The sequence below is a fragment of the Protomyctophum bolini genome, assembly GCF_963924005.1.
Source record: "Protomyctophum bolini genome assembly, chromosome: 7".
NCBI lineage: Eukaryota > Metazoa > Chordata > Actinopteri > Myctophiformes > Myctophidae > Protomyctophum > Protomyctophum bolini.
The window spans coordinates 47,767,579-47,786,554 of record NC_137868.1 but is presented as its reverse complement, the minus strand read 5'-3'; the positions used below and the strand labels follow the sequence as shown (position 1 = coordinate 47,786,554).

General features: G+C 40.0%; 1 protein-coding gene across 1 annotated transcript in view; it reads left to right on the top strand.

Annotated features, from left to right (window-relative positions):
- The window catches only part of LOC308318312 (uncharacterized protein), a 30,557-nt gene extending 25,600 nt beyond the window's left edge, over positions 1-4,957 (top strand). Inside the window, exons 8-9 of the mRNA XM_080767815.1 lie at positions 4,528-4,827; positions 4,927-4,957. Of these exons, the coding sequence (XP_080623941.1) occupies positions 4,528-4,556 (29 nt within the window). The 3' untranslated portion in view covers positions 4,557-4,827; positions 4,927-4,957. The remainder of the gene's footprint in view (positions 1-4,527; positions 4,828-4,926) is intronic.
- Positions 4,958-18,976: the final 14,019 nt, after the last annotated feature.

Sequence of the window (18,976 nt, the reverse complement as noted above, 5' to 3'; positions counted from 1 at the left end):
CTTTTCTCCTAATGTTGTTTAAACCAGTGATCCTCACACAGCACATTCCCATGTCAAGGATCCCCAGATGAATGCAATTGCCCAACTAAGGACGGCTAATCCAAAAATGTAATTACATTTTTCCAAGATTACTTTTGAAAATAGCAGATCTACCAGCTCACAATGCATCACATTCATTCATTAAAACTATGAACTCTGACTGCAGGCGGATATATAATGATCATTATAACAATGTGCAAGAAAATATTTAAAAAGATGGAAGAACTTTATATTTGTGGACAATCAAAATATGTTTTTTATTTTAATGTGGTGTCATTCAAATTAATCTGGATATGGCAGACTCACTATCTAGAAAATACAAACATGGCACTTCATTTAAAATAGGTTACAGACCCCTGTTATATGCGCTTATTTTGGGATTATTTTTATAGACCTATTTACTTGTTTCTATGAGACATGGCAACAGCTCTTTGGATGCTCTTGTTTTTGTGAAATGTTGAGATTAGAAACGGCCATAATTCTTTCATTTCTCAACCTTAAAAAAATAAAAACATCTCCATAATCCTTGGGAAGTTTGCTTTCATACGCTGTATCACACTCGATCCAAGTCTTCTTCAATAAAATGCTACGAGCGAAGACCATATACCATCACGGTCATACGCACCACGCATTCAACTCATTACTCATTTCAAATATATAATTATAATTTAAATTAAAATATAATTTTACTGGTGTTTCTCAATAGAAACAACTTATTTTGAGGCATAAAGGTGACAGCATGCAGTGCAATAGGAATAATTAACCCAAATGTGACAAAGTCATGTTTTGTCTTCTATGGTGCCAGCCTGAAGAAATGTAATATAACGATCCCCAAAGTGCGCATTCCGTATGTGACATCAGCTGACTGGTAAAGAAAATAGTACGGACATGTTGATTGGGTAACTCTCAAACTGTTAGGGTTTAGTGAGATAGGACCCAAAAGCAGAACTCAGGACCAGGATTCACAAACTCAGATATTTATTTCACAAAACAAAAATAGGCTTGGGGCTGTAGGGCTATGTAGAGCTGGTCGGCAGGCAGGCAGGCAGGCGGCGTAGAACACTGGGGGCACAAGGAGACGAGGAATTAGAAAAATGATGATTGCAGGGAAAAAACTTGGAACTCAGAGGCACAGTGACTTTACCGATAGTAACTGAATAAACCGGCAAGGGCTGGAGTGCAGAGCCAGGTCTTATACAGCTGGGTTTGATGAGGAGGAGGTGTGTAGTTCCACAGAAGGTAGATACCACACGTCACAGCCCAGGTAGCCAGTCACACGCCCCTGCCAGACCATATAGGGAAAGGAAAAAAACAGAAAACCAACAGAGAAACAGCCCGCCCATAACACAAACACGCCTTAAACACTCCCATGCATGACTAATTCAAGGCCGTTTTGCGCACTCCACGGGGTGTCGAAAGCGCTTCTTAACATGCTTAAAATTGCTATATGACCTACCCCACGCCCCCAGCTCATAAAACTGTAATCTTATATGTCATATTATTGGAAGTGGTTAATAGACCTGCAACTGTCAGTCATGTCACAGTGGTAATGCACAGCACATTAGTCCAGTGGTTCCCACAGTGGGGTCTGGGGACCCCCAGGGGTCCTTGAGTGTTCCAGGGGGTCCCAGGCTATATAATAATTAGGAACCAAATGGATCTTTTGGGTCTGTAACTCAGAGATGGATGGAACCCATTTGACCCGTTTGTACAGTGAGTGAAGTTAACTTTGAATTTACAATATACATTGTGGTCCCAGAGATAGAAATGCCATTCAATGGGGGGTCCGTAGCCCAATTCAGGTCAAACCTGGGGTCCTTCATTCAATGGGCCTAATTCAGGTCAAACCTGGGGTCCTTGGAATGGGCCCAATTCAGGTCAAACCTGGGGTCCTTGAAATGAAAATGGTATATAATATATATATATATATATATATATATATATACACCAGAACATTCAAATGGAGGTGCCCATGGCATGCACTCTTTAGTGCTCACTCTTCTGGATGAATGTCAATAGAGTAGGTCTACTTTGAATAAAATCAACACTTGACTTCATCATATCAGAATATGAACCAGGGATGTAGTGATCAGGCATCTCCATGCAATAAAATACAAACTGTGGTGTTAGCTGTAATGCTTTTACTCTGATAGCTAACAGGATGTGGTCCAACCGGATGCAACCAGATTATGCTTGCCATCACAACACAGCAGTTATGCTACACGGAGAGTCTTGTCTGAATAAACATATTGCATTGCCATAAATCTTATGACCCATACTACCACACAAACTATGTTGTTTGAGAGATTCATTCATTGACGCTTTGATGTGTACATACAGTATACAGTAGGCCCATCTGTTAAAAGGACTGTTTACAAAGGCAGCACAAACCAAACTATTAAAATGTCACCTTATTAAACTAATTGCCTAAGTCATTTTTTCAAGGTTTTCAGGAAACACAAAAAACTGTGCCAAATGTAGAATATATTATATTTCTTAATTATTTCAATTCCAAAAAATATGAAAAAATATGACTATTGACATACAAATAAAGGTGTATGTCAATCATGTAACATGTAAGGATAAAATGACTTAGGCCAATATCTGAACATGCCATTTTAACAATTATAAACGTTATTTAGGCCAAATTACTTCTGCAGTAAGTGACTTAGGCAAAATGTTTTTATTCCATTTACTTTTAATAGACCATGGTTTAGGGTCAGCCACAGAGTGTTTAAAATAATATCAGAGCACAAAGACATTTGACACTGAAGGGGAGTGAATGGGAGTGAATTTGGAGTGAATGGGAGTGAATAGGAGTGAATTTGAAGTGAATGGGAGTGAATAGGACTGAATGGGATGTACTGTTACTATGGGACTGAATTGGACTGAATGGGAGGTACTGTTACTATGGGACTGTATGGGACTGATTGGGACTGAATGGGAGTGAATGGGAGGTACTGTTACTATGGGACTGATACTATGGGAGTGAATGGGATGTACTGTTACTATGGGACTGATACTATGGGAGTGAATGGAAGGTACTGTTACTATGGGACTGATACTATGGGAGTGAATGGGTGTGATTGGGAGTTAATGGGACACATAATAGCATAGTATACAGTACCCCCCATTCACTCCCATAGTATCAGTCCCATAGTAACAGTACCTCCCATTCAGTCCCATTCCCTCCCATTCACTCCCATAGTATCAGTCCCATAGTAACAGTACCTCCCATTCACTCCCATTCAGTGCCATGCACTCCCATAGTATCAGTCCCATAACTAAAAAACATTGCATGGATGCACCTGGGACGTATCCTCAGTGATGTATCCTGAGGTCAACAGGGTTTCGGGTCTACCAACATCATACCCCTCACTCACTCACCCAGCCGGGAGTGATCAAGTCCCGACTTACATCCCAGTAGCTACCCTCGATCAGTCCCACTAGGGAAAAACCAGGGGCACACAATCCGTTGGAACTATTCCAGAACTACTCTGCCAGGGCTGGGAGGTACACTTCTGGCACATGGAGGGACTAGGCTCTGTGGGTTGTCTCCTGGCCGGGCCCCTCCTACGTCTCACCAGGTCCACTCCTTCTCTCACCAGGCCCAGAACCTGTGTGTTGCACCAGAGTCCCAGCACCAGACAGTTCATTCAGGAGTGGTGGGCCATGGTTCCGCAGGGTCATGGTGCTGCGGTTCCGCTTGCTGCTTGCATGGCCCTCCCAAAGGCTTCGCAGAGGGTTGTTGGGCTTCCTCCTCACGGAGGACATGCACAGGCTGGGGCGCTAACCCATACTGCTCACCCGGGTGCCGTCTACATTCCGGCTGTCACCCGTCTCTCCGGTGGTCACCAGACTATACCTGGTTGTCACATCTATTCCTATGAGTCACTATAAATAGAAGAACTATAACTAAAAAACATCGCATGGATGCACCTGGGACGTATCCTCAGTGATGTATCCTGAGGTCAACGGGGTTTCGGGTCTCTCAACATCATACGCCTCACTCAGGCGACCCAGCCGGGAGTGATCAAGTCCCGACTTACGTCCCAGTAGCTACCCTCAATCAGTCCCACTAGGGAAAAACCAGGGGCACACAATCTGTTGGAACTACTCCAGAACTACTCTACCAGGGCTGGGAGGTACACTTCTGGCACATGGAGGGACTAGGCTCTGTGGGTTGTCTCCTCACTAATAAATGTATTATTAATCATGAATGTGTCAAATCGAAAAAAGACCTCCATATTATTATGGTCAATGCCTGTGTGAAAAGTGGGAGTGATTGGTGCAGGCGGTGAGGAGATATGGTGGTGTTTCTGACACACACACACACACACACACACACAGACATTGACTGAATTATAGTATGATGATAGTGATGTATTGCCATGGTTTTTGTTCTTGCCTAATGTAAGTAGCTCTGGATTCAGAGCGTCTGATAAATGCCTAAATTGTAACTTGACTGCCATGCGTTTCTCTCCACAGCTCATGAGGTGACGTACGTTCCACCATGAGGCAGAGGCATCCGCGTGGAACTGCTTCCAGACCACCGCTCTGTTCCTGAAGCCGTCACCAGCATCCTGTGGAAGCACGGACGCAGCTTGGTAGCGGACTGGGATCTGGGTCATGGTGTGGATTACTACGGGACGTTTAGAGACCGCTCCACACTGGACACAGACACCGGACGGCTGGTCATCCACAACATGACCGTAGAAGACATCGGGCTGTATTCTGTGGAGATCAACGGCAGACAAAACTACAAGACTTACCTGCTTAAAGAGATGAGTAAGTATGACTCACAGACTCATTCTGTCTCCTCAACAGAGACCCAGATCCAGACCTGACCATCGTGGCACCATGTGACTCATTCTGTCTCCTCAACAGAGAGAGTCCCAGATCCAGACCTGACCATCGTGGCACCATGTGACTCATACTGTTACCCATAGTAACAGTACCTCCCTTTCACTCCCATTCACTCCCATTCACTCCCATAGTATCAGTCCCATAGTATCAGTCCCATAGTAACAGTACCTCCCATTCACTCCCATTCAGTCACCATTCACTCCCATAGTATCAGTCCCATAGTAACAGTACCTCCCATTCACTCCCATTCAGTCCCATTCACTCCCATAGTATCAGTCCCATAGTAACAGTACCTCCCATTCACTCCCATTCACTCCCATAGTATCAGTCCCATAGTAACAGTACCTCCCATTCACTCCCATTCAGTCCCATGCACTCCCTTAGTATCAGTCCCATACACGGCCGGCGTCACGGGGGTGCCTGGGGGTGCAAAGCACCCTCAGTTGCAAAATGTGCACCCTCAGTTTATGTTCTATGTAAAGTTATGACAATATCAAAAATAACAAAATTATATTCAGAATATTATAATTGTCATAGAGATAACAATAACAGTATAAAAACACTCCGTTTTACCCAGTAATATTATATAGCCACATCCAGCCTATCAATTGCTCGTTGTCGTTGCAGCGCAGCTCCAGTCTAATTCCCCAATTTACAATTACCTGCCTGCGCAGGCAGTAGCCTGTTATTCAGCAGTGGCACCGTGACCACGGACAGTTTAGTGATTTTAATTTTCACCCTTTCACCTCGTCCTGACTCCTGTTGTGTTTTGTTGTGGAAAGTAAAAGCGTGCGAAACAAATTAAAACAAAGTGATTCAAAGACCGAAGATCTGCCCTCTCCTGGCTCTAGCTGTGGAAGAACTCCACCTCGGTAAGCCTAAACTAAGCTTGCCATCACACCACACACCCACCGCCGGTTGATTTGGGGACAGAGAAGCCAGGAGCTACAATCCTACCCAACTCGAATATTTTTCAATAAAACAGCTAATTTAGTATTAGCTGGTTTGGGAGGCTGGTGCTGCCTTTTGCTTTCCATGTCGGACATTTCCTAATTATTGGTAGGCTGCAATCTACGACTGGTTCAGTTGGAATTTAGCTGGCATATTTTGTTCTGCTGGTTTTATTTGTCATGTCTGTCTGAAACAGGCTATTTTAGGCTATGCTATAGGCTTAATTCTTTTTCACTATTCTATTTTTTGTATCATTGTAGCAGTAGCAACAGAATGGTGAACTTGGTGAAGGAATGGCTGTCTTTTTGAACGAGCGAGATGTTTGCGCCTCGATCTCTCTCTCTCTCTCTCTCTCTCTCTCCCCCATAGCTGCTGAGCTGCGCGAGTCAGCGCCACCATGGCCACATTGACAGATGTATAATCTTGAACTTATGTTGGTTTAGAAAATGTTGTCCTGGGTCCTGGCTCACTGGCTGGGCTGCAGTTCAGGCGATCCGTTTATTACAGTGCCGGCCCTAACAATTTGGTGCCCTAGGCAGGATTTTTGGTGTCCCCCGGGGTGGGGGGCACCGAACACATGAACTGACATGGGGGATGTCAGTTCAGTCAGAGGGTGTGTTGTGATGCCCCAAACTTAGATTTGTCAAAACTTAAAATTTTGAAGGAGCTTTTTCAATTAATGATATAAAAATATGTATATATGAGTTAAAAAAAGAATGCATGGTTGTGGCACCTAGGCAACTGCCTGTTCTGCCTATTCTTGCACAGTGCTTTATGCTTTAGAAAATGTGTCCGACCTGGCTGTGGCTGCAGTTCAGACAATTTATTTTTATTGATTGATTGAATACTTTATAACAGATTGCATGCAGTAGCATGCATGTAGGCTACACTTAATTCAATAAATGCTGCTGCGGCTGCAGTAGAAACAGACGGAAACTCAGGTTTTTGATTGATTGATTGAATACTGTATAAAGAGTTTGCAGATTGTAGCTATACCACACTTAAATTAAATAAATGCTGCCTATTTAACAGCAGTAAATATTTCAGCATTCAGCTATGCATTGTTAAATCATTCAACATGGCAACAGGCTGATACAAGTTTTACTAAATGTGCAGTGCAGGGCTGCGGTCACAGACAAGCCATTCTTATTCTGTAACAACCGTCCTACACTTCTCCAAACCCCTACAGTCCACAGCGCCTTCTGGAGGCACTTGTACAGTTATCACCCCGTTTGATTTAACAACGCTATAGTTGTATGTTGAAATAAAATAACACTATGTCCTGTGCACCCTAAGAATTTTCATCTGCACCCTTAGTCATTTCATCCTGCAGCCGGCCCTGGTCCCATAGTAACAGTACCTCCCATTCACTTCCATAGTATCAGTCCCATAGTAACAGTACCTCCCATTCCCTCCCATTCACTCCCATGCACTCCCATAGTATCAGTCCCATAGTAACAGTACCTCCCTTTCACTCCCATTCAGTCCCATTCTATCAGTCCCATAGTAACAGTACCTCCCATTCAGTCCCATTCACTCCCATTTTGAAAGGTGTGTTAAAATGGTTAAAAAGTCACATTTTATTATGACTTAGGCAAAATAAAATGGCCTAATTCTCCCTCTTGACATAGGCCATTGTTTTAATAGGGTGTAACAGGAAGGCCTTTTACGTTAGGGCTTAGGCGATTTTACCAGAGGTGGCCAGCATCACCAGGTGGTGATTTAGGCCAAAAACTCATTTTCGGCATAAAATGACTTAGGCCATTAGTTTAACACATTGGCTGCTACAATATTCATCCAGCCCCAGCCCTGGTGTGCTATGGACTTTACATTGAAGGGAAAAAATGTCGGGCCCACAGCAAAATGTTCTCTTATAGCGAGAATCACACGCATACATCAAAAGAAAGCCTAACTTGTCCACTTCAATTTAAATAAGAAATTTTGACTTCCATTCTAGAGATATTGACCTTTTTGTAACACCTGCTTTTGCCTGAACTCTGCTCGCTTGAACAGACAGCAGCGTTATGGAAGGTTGAAGTTGACAGACAGATATATTTAAAAAACTGTTGCACTGCTCACTTCACAGGGGTGTGATTTTTATTATTATTACAGTATTAGTTTTTTTCTTATGAAAGCAGAGAGTCTTCTGTTTCATACGGTATATAGTATGTACATGTCGCTATAGGCCTTATTTTGTGAATATTTAGTTGTTCAGGTCCATGCCTTTTCTAAAGTTCTCTCTGGTGGGCGCAAGCTGCATTCAATAACCAATTACTGACAAACTGTACATGGGATCAATGTGTACTGTTTTCCTCCAAAAAGAGACATTCAGGGCTTTCATTCGGTGTATAGTAGGCCTATGTGTATAGGATATTAATTTATTTGTGTTCATTTTTATATCTGCCTGTCAATGTCTGTGACTTTAAACCTTCATAACTCTGCTTTCATGAGGATGATGAAGATGCACGCCTCGCCTAATCTATCTCACATTTATTGAATTTGATATTTTTACTGTCCAATGTTGTCATCATAGTGTCCCAAACTACAGTGACCGGACCTCCTCAACGTACAGTGTCTGGATCTGCTCCACCTTCAGTGAGTGGATCTCCTCCACCTTCAGTAACTGCAGCACCACCTGAGGAACACAGTTCCACAGTGTGTTTGATTGTAGGACTTGTTCCTGCCATGATTCTTCTACTGACCATCCTGCTGATCCTGCTGTGTCGACACAGAACATCATCTAAAGGTGAGAAATATTACATTAGATCCATCTATATTTACAATAATTGAGCTACTCCGCATAAAACATGAATATTTAGTAAGTTCATGGTACAACTTGTTGTTAATTTACAGATCCATGCTGCTGTGCCTGCAGGTAAGTACAGTATTTCATCTCTGTCCATTCATCAACAGAAGTTTAACAGCAGTATAGATTCACTTTTCTTTTCTTTTTTTCCCGGCTTCATTTTTTCTACATTTTTTTTATTTTTTAATATATATATTTTTTAACAGACATGCTCAGTCTCATGGAACCAATCAGGGCTCCGCTTCAAACCAGAGGACCAATCAAAATGGAGCTCCTGATGACGTCTACCTCACACTGCAACACGGTCAGTGTTATTTGTATATGGTTGGAAACCTTGTATCTCCACTTTGTATTTTTGAGGTTAATGTTTGTTTTTAGTTCAATGTTTGTTTTGTAAACGCCATTGACAATGAAGGAAAAATATTGTCCCTCATTACGTCACATTGTCCCTCATTACGTCATATTGTCTCTTTATTGTTAATGGCATTTAATGTTTGCGTTTGCACCGTATGTTTTGAATCACCATTACATCACCTAATCAACATGAGTTAGACGGGAGTGATTTTTATAAATGAAATGAATGCCCTTCGTCTTCGTACAACATTGCCACATAAAAGTAGTGAAAACAGACGATTTACAAACTCACAACCCGTCTCATTTCAACACGTTTGAAGCTTGTAGATCTGCTACTCTTGTGTGTTTATGTGTGTCTATGGGTTTTATAAGGCATCCAATTAAAAGTATTAAAAGCTTTTGACTAAATAATACATTGGATCCTTTGCAAACACTGATCCTCAATAGTCATTCTGCATAAATCTCCTCTAAATCTATACGTTTTCTTTATTTTATTTTCCCCCACGTGTGTTCAGCCCCTGACACTCACACCAGAATGACGTATAGGTCTGTAATAGCACTGGAAATGTATTTATTTATGTATTTTACAGTTATTAACCCATTTAGACCTGAGGCCGATTCTACAAAATAATGACTCAAAAATCTGGACAGTTTTCTCAAAAACCCATGTTTCTAGGTCAGTGGTGCTCAAACATTTCCATGTCCAGGACCCCAAAAATGATATGTAATTGGCCGCCGACCCCCATCTGAAAATATCTTGTTCCAGGGACCCCCTCAGATGCAAAGATTTGAGTGAAAAACGTTTGCGCTGAAAGAATATATATTCAAAGATTTGCGACCCATTTTCACGATTTTTCAAAAATATACGCTACGAGCTTGTAGATCTGCTATTTTTCAATAAAGTGTAACATAATGCTTAAAACACCAAAAGGGGTTCCCGCCCGAAAAGGATTAAATAGTGTTTCTGACGATGTGTTGCTTTCCAAAATACCATAATCTTTCTTGGGCCGTAAAACTTTACCGCATTAATTTATCCAGCGCTCCTTCCATAATTATATAGACACACACTGTAATGACAATGGAGCTGCAAGGGGTGGCGCTAAAACACAATACAAATATAATGTCACACAGTATGACTTTAATTAGGAGAATAATTAATGAATTAATGAAATAACAACCATATTTCTTATACCTTTTAGCCGACACAAGTGTCTATGGCGTAATCCAGCACTCGGACTATGAAAATGGTACAGTATATACTTTTTAAACATCAACTCCAATGATTTTTTGTTTTGGAATATTAATGTTTTAGTGTCTTCTCAGTAGGTTAGGATGCGTGGCCCAATTTGGGTCAGTTTTGTTATTTTAGAAACAAAGGCAATTTTCAGAATGTGATTAACAGTTTGGTGAATATGTCGATGTTTTCACCTGTGATGGTTGCCAGAGTCTTGTCATTCAATGAGTTCAATTCCTATTCCATCTTAATAAATCACATTTAGTTTAGTATGACTAATTAAAGTCACTATTCACACTCCAGTAAGCCCATTTATAGTCCGTACACCACCTCACTCACAGGCTCTCATGAATTCAGGAGAAACTGCCGAAAAGATAGGCCTCTATGCTATTATCTGGTACAAATATTTACAGTAGGCCTACAACTTATTGTTGTTTTTGTATTATTATTATTTTTACAGATCCAGATTATATCGTGTAAGTACAATTTCAATCTCTGTCTATTCACCATGCATGGCAGCAGTAGATCATACATCTTGTTTTATACTTCATTTCTACTAAATATTGTATATTATTTTTTAATTACAGACCCATCCCGTATCCGGCAACCAATCAGGACTCGGCAGCAGACCACGGGACCAATCAAACTGGAGCTGCCGATGACTTGTACCTCCCTCCAGGTAGTAGCATTAAACACAGGATAGGAGCAGCCAGACAGAGTATAAGAGTAGAGAGATTAGAATAACAAACATTTAGAAACATGTACAGTCTGAGTCTGATGACCTTATAGCCATGTGCGACTGACTTAAAATAATATGCTATACAATACGAACCAATCATGTTGGTTATGGACACTTCTGAAGAGGACAACTGTGTCTAAAGAAGTAGAATTAACTTAAATTAAAATCAAAGTCCACCACTTGAGTTGTGTTTGTTGTTCTTAGACAGTCATTATCGGCACAATTAACACAACTGAAACAATGTTTAAAATATAAACTGCATTTATACGTCGACCTCTAGGCGACACCAGTGACTATGAAGAACCGAATGGTCCTGATGAAGACTATGAAAATGGTACAGTATATCATATTGTTTATACTGTCATATTGTTGTTCACAGTTATTAATTCACATTTTGAGGTCAAGTTGTTGAGTAATGCAGAGGTATATCTTTTTGATTTATGAAGCTGGAATGGGAGGTGAACTCAGTGAGTGACAAGACTGGCAACCATCGAGAGGTGAATACAGCAACATATGTTAACTGTTAAAGTATTACAAACATTCTACAATCATCATCATCATCACCTTTATTTATACTCGGAAATACAGTTGAGGGCAAGCCCTCATTTTCAACGTAGCCGAGTTTACAATACACAAAATACAATACAATACAAAAAACAATACATCAAACACAACATTATGAATCAGGATAAATTACAAAGGAACTTTATAGAGAACAACCATCAGTAAAATCAATCAATTGAAGCAGGAGCAATCACGGTGAAAAATGTTCTGGAGCATTCCTTTGAACTGACCGAAGGATGGCAGGGAGCTCAGTTTTAAAGAGTTTTCGAGTTCATTCCACAAAGTTGGGCCATTGACAGAAAAAGCTGTCTTGCCCAACTCTGTCTGGGCCTGAGGAACCTACAAAGCTTCTGATTGCCTTTAACTCATGTTTCACTCACAGGATCATCAGTTCCTGAATCTGCTGCAGTTGATCCACTTCATTCAAAATAATGTCAGGAATAATCAGAAATGAGTCTGTCAGATGAAACTCCGCAGTGATAATGGATGCGGAGGTATTGATCACCTGCATCGTTGTTGCTCTCTGCAGAAACCCGGGACGTATCTCCATATATTTCTTATTTTTATCCTGAATTAATGCCCTATGCTTCATCGTACGAAAAGGTCGTTCTACAAGCTCAGAACGTGTCACAATGTGCCTCGTTATGACTATGGGCCGATTCATACTCCTATTTTACCTCTGTTCCGGGTCTGTAGTGCCGAAATTATTTCGGCTCGTCAGAAATTTTCAGTAGCACCGAAGAGCCGACTTTAGGACGGTACCCGCCCCCCCCCCCCCCCCCCCCCCTAACCTCAAATGACGTCAAATTGTAGGCTCTACAGTGCCGAACCGACTTTTATTCGGCTCTAAAATAGGAGTATGAATCGGCCCTATGAGTTTGTAGATTGATCGTTTTACTTATTTTGTGAAAGTGAACTTGGTGTGCTCACACTCGCTTTGAATGTTATCAACAGATAATCTGAAAAACAAAGAAAAGGTCCTGCACACTGTCAGACACTTGCCAAAATGTTGCTCTTTATTAGGTCGGACAGAGATTGTCTGTCCATTGAAAAATAACAGTAGTTACAGTAATGGTTTTGGGGGTTTAACTTTTAAATGAGCTCACATGGTGCAGGATGCTGGTCCACAAGACCATGATAGTAATTACTGTAAAGAACCCTCAATATATTTGTGTTTCATTATATTCTGTTGATATCCATATTCTGAACCCAGGCGATAGTCAGGCAATCTGCCGGGATCACATTCTTACCAAGACATTTCTCCACAAAGATGTTTGTAAAGGTACATGAGTATTGTCTTTTAATAAGGCAATGTTTCGGTCCCTCCGGACCTTCTTCAGGTATATACGGTAGCCTTTGTTTTCATTTTTTTGAATGTATTGTTTTAGTTTTATTGTAAAAATGATTTCTAATTATTTGATCCTGATCCGGAAGCTACATTATACTTAGTATGCTTAGTAGCTGCTCACACAACCACAATACCATTCATTATAAACTGTATATAATAGTGTTTTTGTTGTATTATGAACCTGGACAATTATCAGCTATCTAAACTAAAAGAGGATTTCCTGCAGACCTTTTTTACCCCGGTGCCGCACTAAGATCTCTGGCACTGTGCCAAGACAAGCCAAGAAAAAAAAAGTGTATTGAAATATTTAATATTATATTACAGGCAATTGGTTGGTCTCAAGCTGTGCTGAAATGGGCATGACAGCACACCCATACGTTAATAGAAGATTTGAGAACGGATTAATAAAAAGATAAAGTGTGTTAAACTTCTCTTCTCTAACTTCTCTTCTATTTTGAGGGCAATAATAATTCAATCAAATTAATTAATGAATAAAAAAAATTCAGCGCACACGCGGTTATGGTGCGCTTCAATCAAATGAATTAATGAATAAAAAAATGTCAGCGAACATGCGGTTATGGTGCGCTTCGGGCGTGTACTAGACTCAGAATAACGTCTCTGCATCTTTTAAATCACTTCTCAAAACATTTCATAATGTTTATTGTATCACTGTATTTGATACATGGATGTTTACTTTCTGTCAAATCACAACAAGTTGTGTCAAGACGCTTTATATGTAGAGCAGAGACCCGACAGAGATCCCTAGCATTCCCTTTTATGTGGTTGTATAAGTAATTGTTTTTAAATGTTCATTTCCATTTGATTTGTACTGTTTGTAGGCTATTATGTCCTATGAACTATTGTTACCTTAACTACTGCATCTTTATATTGATTTTATGAAGCACTGTGCATGCCTGTTTTGAAAACCGCGTAAAAATAAAGTTTATTATTGTTATTGTTGTTGTTGTTATTATTATTATTGAGCCATTAAATGCAGGGTGAACACACAAATGCAAGTGTTATTGTCCACACTCCACGCAATCTGGATTGTGTTAAAGGTATATTCAGTAATTTCACTTAATTCAAATATCACTTCTTTTTTAGTTTTGTTATATAATAATATATATATTTTTTTTAATCCTCCCTACTATAGAGTTACAGGTTTGGTTTATTAAAATGGACAAACCGTCAATCATAATATTCATAATGTTTAATTTTAAATCGTGCTGCTGGGCTACAAATACAACAATATTGTTCCATCCAGAGGAGTTTTCTATATGTCAGCTTCTGTGTTCCTGAACTCTACTACCAAAGTTACGACTTACTATGTATCATTAGTACACATTAATTATCAGACAATCTCATCCAGAACAACTCACAAAAGCAATATCAGAGTAAATTACATTGAACCCTATAGTAAACAAACATCAGAGAGAATTTGGTCACATAAGTAGATTGCAAAGGAAACAACAAAACAAAAACAATTTGGTGTTTAAAAGATAACAGCATCTACTACTATAGTAACAACTACACCGAAAGACCCAACAAACTACCGTCACAGGACAACATTTGATTTATTTATTTAGCACAGTATAAAATAATACAAAAATTCATATAAATGTGAAATACGTATAAAATAAAATAAAGGAAAGTGGCAGGAATACGCAAGAAGTCTCATTCTCCTGGCTGCTATTTTCTGGCTCACCCTTGGCATTCCATCATACAGATTTCTGTTGGTAACTTGTGCGCTCTTACTGATGTTGAGAGCTGCACGCAGCATTCTGCAATCATTGCAATGCAATCATTTTTTGTCAGAAATAAACCACTGTTATGAAGTGTATAAAGGGGCTGCAGTTCTTTCTCTTCCACTGTATTGGCGGGAGAAGACATATATGTTTAATACCTTGCCAAAGCAAAAGTGGAACAATCAAAACAAAATAATTGTCAAAAGTCGTTTAAAGGTAATTTCTATCTTTGTACAGTATATGTAGGCCTACAGTGTTTCTTCATTTTACAATTTAGGCAAAATAGCAGATATGCTCTTAATCCACAGCGATTTACAGTAAGCAAGAACAACACGAGGTAATATGTAAAATGCATAAAAATGGTCATCTGGGATCATACTGATCATACGTGTTCCATTTGATATCCTATCCTCCTCCTATCACAGCAGCTCACGAGTCTTTGCTGCTGTGTTTGCACATACAGTAGTTGTACTTCGCCCAGCAGATATGGGGGTGTTTTGTCATCAGCCATGTAATGTCCCTGATGTATTGGTAGACTCTACATGTGCGTGCGTGCATGCGTGTGTGCGTGTGCTCGCCTCTCGCCCGCTCGTCTCTCTCTCTCTCTCTCTCTCTCTCTCTCTCTCTCTCTCTCTCTCTCTCTCTCTCTCTCTCTAATTCCCCTGCTTCACAGCAGTATCTGTGTATTAGTTTAGTATGAATAGGAAGGATGGAGAGGATGGGTCTCATCTGGCGCTGCCTTCTGTGTGAGTAGGCCTATATTTCCGTAATTACCTGTATTGGTATATTGAACTAGTGTTTTTTTGTGGCTGTGCTGTGGCAGTAAACATTTTGGCTTAAATACAGTGAAACTCAATGTAGATTTATTTGTATTTGATTTAAGATGAACATAGCTTTCTTGGATATCATAATAATAATAATAATAATAATAATAATAATAATAATAATAATAATAATAATAACACTAATAATAATGATTACAATTTAGAAACACTTCTTAAAAACAACAAGAACTAACAGCCTTAGATTGTAAGCCTGTTTTTATCATTTAATTTAACTTTCTGAAAAGTTTTCAACAATTTCCACCTCTTTCCACACACAGAATCACAGATACAAGCAGAAAGCAAGAACGTTCATTAAATCAATATGGCTCAGCCGTTCTGTCTATTTTGGTCACACGTCATTAGCCATTTATATTAATAAGACATTCGCCGTTCGTTGGGACAGATTATTGTTGCGTGTGATGTTATGTTGTGTTCTGTTATACAACTGTAGCTGTCTGTGTAGATGTTGTTAATTAAGAATAATTAAAATGAGCATACTAATGATTATAGTTTGATATTCTTTCATCAAATGTTTTTCAGTGCTGAGTATCTTCCTCTCCTATGGACACAGTCAAGGTGAAAATGTATTTAATATCTATTCTCACATTCTCATTCTAACAGACGGGGGCTCAGTAGGTTTGAGGTTCTGGCTTATCCACCTGAATCCCATGGGCCTTAATGGCCCTGTGTCTTTCTTTTCGTTTATTTTTTGTTCAGCTATTGTTTATCTGCACTTACCCTACCCCCCTTAGATAGCACTTTTTGTAGACTTAGATAGCATGTGATACAGTCTTATGGCATGTTATGTAGACAGCACTATAATTGCATTGAGTCATAGCACTTTATAGTACATATATGAATAGCATATTAATGTAAATCGCTCTGGATTAAGAGCGTCGGTTGAATGCCTAAATTGTAAATTGCTTGTATGTCTGTTCTGTGTATAGTCTGTCCTGTTTGTCTGTTCTGTAAAATGTGAACCTTGTAACCACTGCAAACCTCGGGCATTTATAAGAAGAAAAACAAAACAAATAGTGTTGTCTTCTGCCTTTATTTTCTTCTTTCTAATGATTTGATCGGCCCAAAATATTGTGTTCATTGTCATGATTTGTCGCGATCCGAGTTGGCTTTGTCCGCGGCGTAACCGTCTTTAAATAAATACTTTAAGAAATGCCCATGAGGAAAATGAACGGCGATCTCTTTTCCGGGTCTCTCGAGGGGGCGGGACTGCGACGCTCTATAGACTGCAGATTTGTCCTTTTCTTACACATCATTGGTCATTGTAAATTTGTATGACAGACTTCGATGGACACCTTTACATGTAAGACACATGCATTGGCTACAAGTAGTGTTGCTTTTGGCAGGAAAATGTAATAGTTTTAATTTAGTTTCAGTCACGTTTTAGTCACCTGGAATGTATTTGCCTTGATTTTGTCGTAATGACTGATTTTACACTTGCTGAAAATAGCCGATCTACAAGCTCACAACGCGTCGCGAGTTTGTAGATCTGCTATTTTCAGCATGCAACCCAGTGTAAAATGACTTATACTGGATCTCTTGTCCACTAATTAGTCCCCTTCCTAGCATTTAGTCTAGTTTTTAGCTGTTGGCGAAATTGTCAATACATTTAGTCTTAGTAATCATAGCTTAGCTTAGTTTTCATTTAGTTTCCATTTAGTTTTCGTCAGTGAAAAAAGGTAGTCGACGAGCATTTTTCGTCTTCGTTTTAGTCGACAAAAACAACACTACAGGCTACAACTGGTATTCAAATGTATTTATTTCAATTATCCTATATTTACCTCAAACGCTATTCCTTCAACAGAAGACACTCAACTTAGGTTTACTTTACTGTTCCTTTGAATAGCATTGAATTTGGTAGTGTTATCTCTCTCTCTCTCTCTCTCTCTCTCTACGTCGTCCTCAGACGAGCCCTCCATCGTCGTCTCCAGTCATCTCGGTTCTCCATACATCTGGCCAGCTCCTTTGTGCTTTCCGCACCAGTATCTCTCTTTAGTACGTCCACGTAGGTAGGTGTGGGACGTCCTCTCGATCGATGCCCGTGTGTTGGTTCCCACAGTACAAGCTTTTTGGCCGGGAGTTCTTGATGTCGGTGGCAGTGGCCAGCTAGTCTCATCGTCCTTACTGCTATCTTCTCCGTTACACTTGGTAATGCCCCGTACAGACGCTTGTTGGTGATGTGCTCATCCTGGTTGATGTTCAGTACCACACGTAACATTCTTGTGTAGCACCCGTCCAGGGATTTCTGTAGGGCTTGTTTAAGTGTCCAGCATTCACAGCCGTAGAGGAGGACGGACTCCACGGTAGCAGAGAAGAAACTGATCTTGATGTGTCGGGGGAGGTTGGATTTCCACACACTGGTCATACCGTTAAGAGCTCGCCAGGCGAGTGCCTTCCTCACTTTAAGGTCCTTCTCTGTGGAGTCGACCCATGCGCCCAGGTATTTGAAGTCGCTGACCTCCTTTAGAACAGTACCCTCTATTGTCGTTAGGGGCAGATGCTCTTGGGGGATGTTATATATTATGACCTCAGTCTTCTTTGCATTGAGCCTGAGGCCAACTTTGGCGCACTCCAACTCCACACTGGTCAGGAGAGCCTGTGCCTGCCTTACGTTGTCAGATAGCAGGCAGATGTCATCAGCAATGTCATCACAATGTCATCATTGTTATTGTTATTATCATTATTATTATTATCATTACTATTATTATTATGCACTCACTGTATCAAACTAGTATTTTGGATAATGAGGCTGTGTGGTTTTCAAGGTTTTGCAATGTTTAGTGTTTTGTCTTGTCTTTGTCTGTATGTAATTTGTCTTATCTACTGTTTACAATAATGATTGTGACATGTATCTGTGTTGGGAACCCCTCAGTTTGTGTGGTCTGGTGGTGAGTGGGATCATTCATAATTATATTATAATATATTAATTCTAAAAACGCCTTCTAAATCCTGACCTAAATTTTCTGAAATAAATCAAATATTTATATAGCAGAATCCTTTTTTTGTTATTTTTGAATACTGTAGATACTGTACAAACTGTCCATAATGGATTGTGTTAATGTTTTTATCTAATTAATCTCACAATTGAATTGACTCGGTTAACTCTAATAATTATTATTGTAAGTTGTTTTCTTAACAACCTACAGATCCTGTGACTGATTGACTCATTCACTCTCTCACTGTTCCTCACTTACGTTGGTCATCAACAATATGTCCATCGGAGATGTTGGAGTGTACTCTGTGCAGATCAACGGTCGACACATGGGCAAGACTTACACGGTTAAGATGAGTAAGTACAGTATGAATGGTGTTCTGTGAAAGGGGCGGAGGTCCAGAAAAACAATGGGAAACAGATTGTTACTTGTTATTGTTATTGATAGCTAAAGACTGAACAGGGAGGCCATCACTCTCAAGTGTGAGATACAGTGGAGAGACATGTCATGTCATGTCAAATGGCAAACAATGTTTTTAACCCAGAGAAATATTCT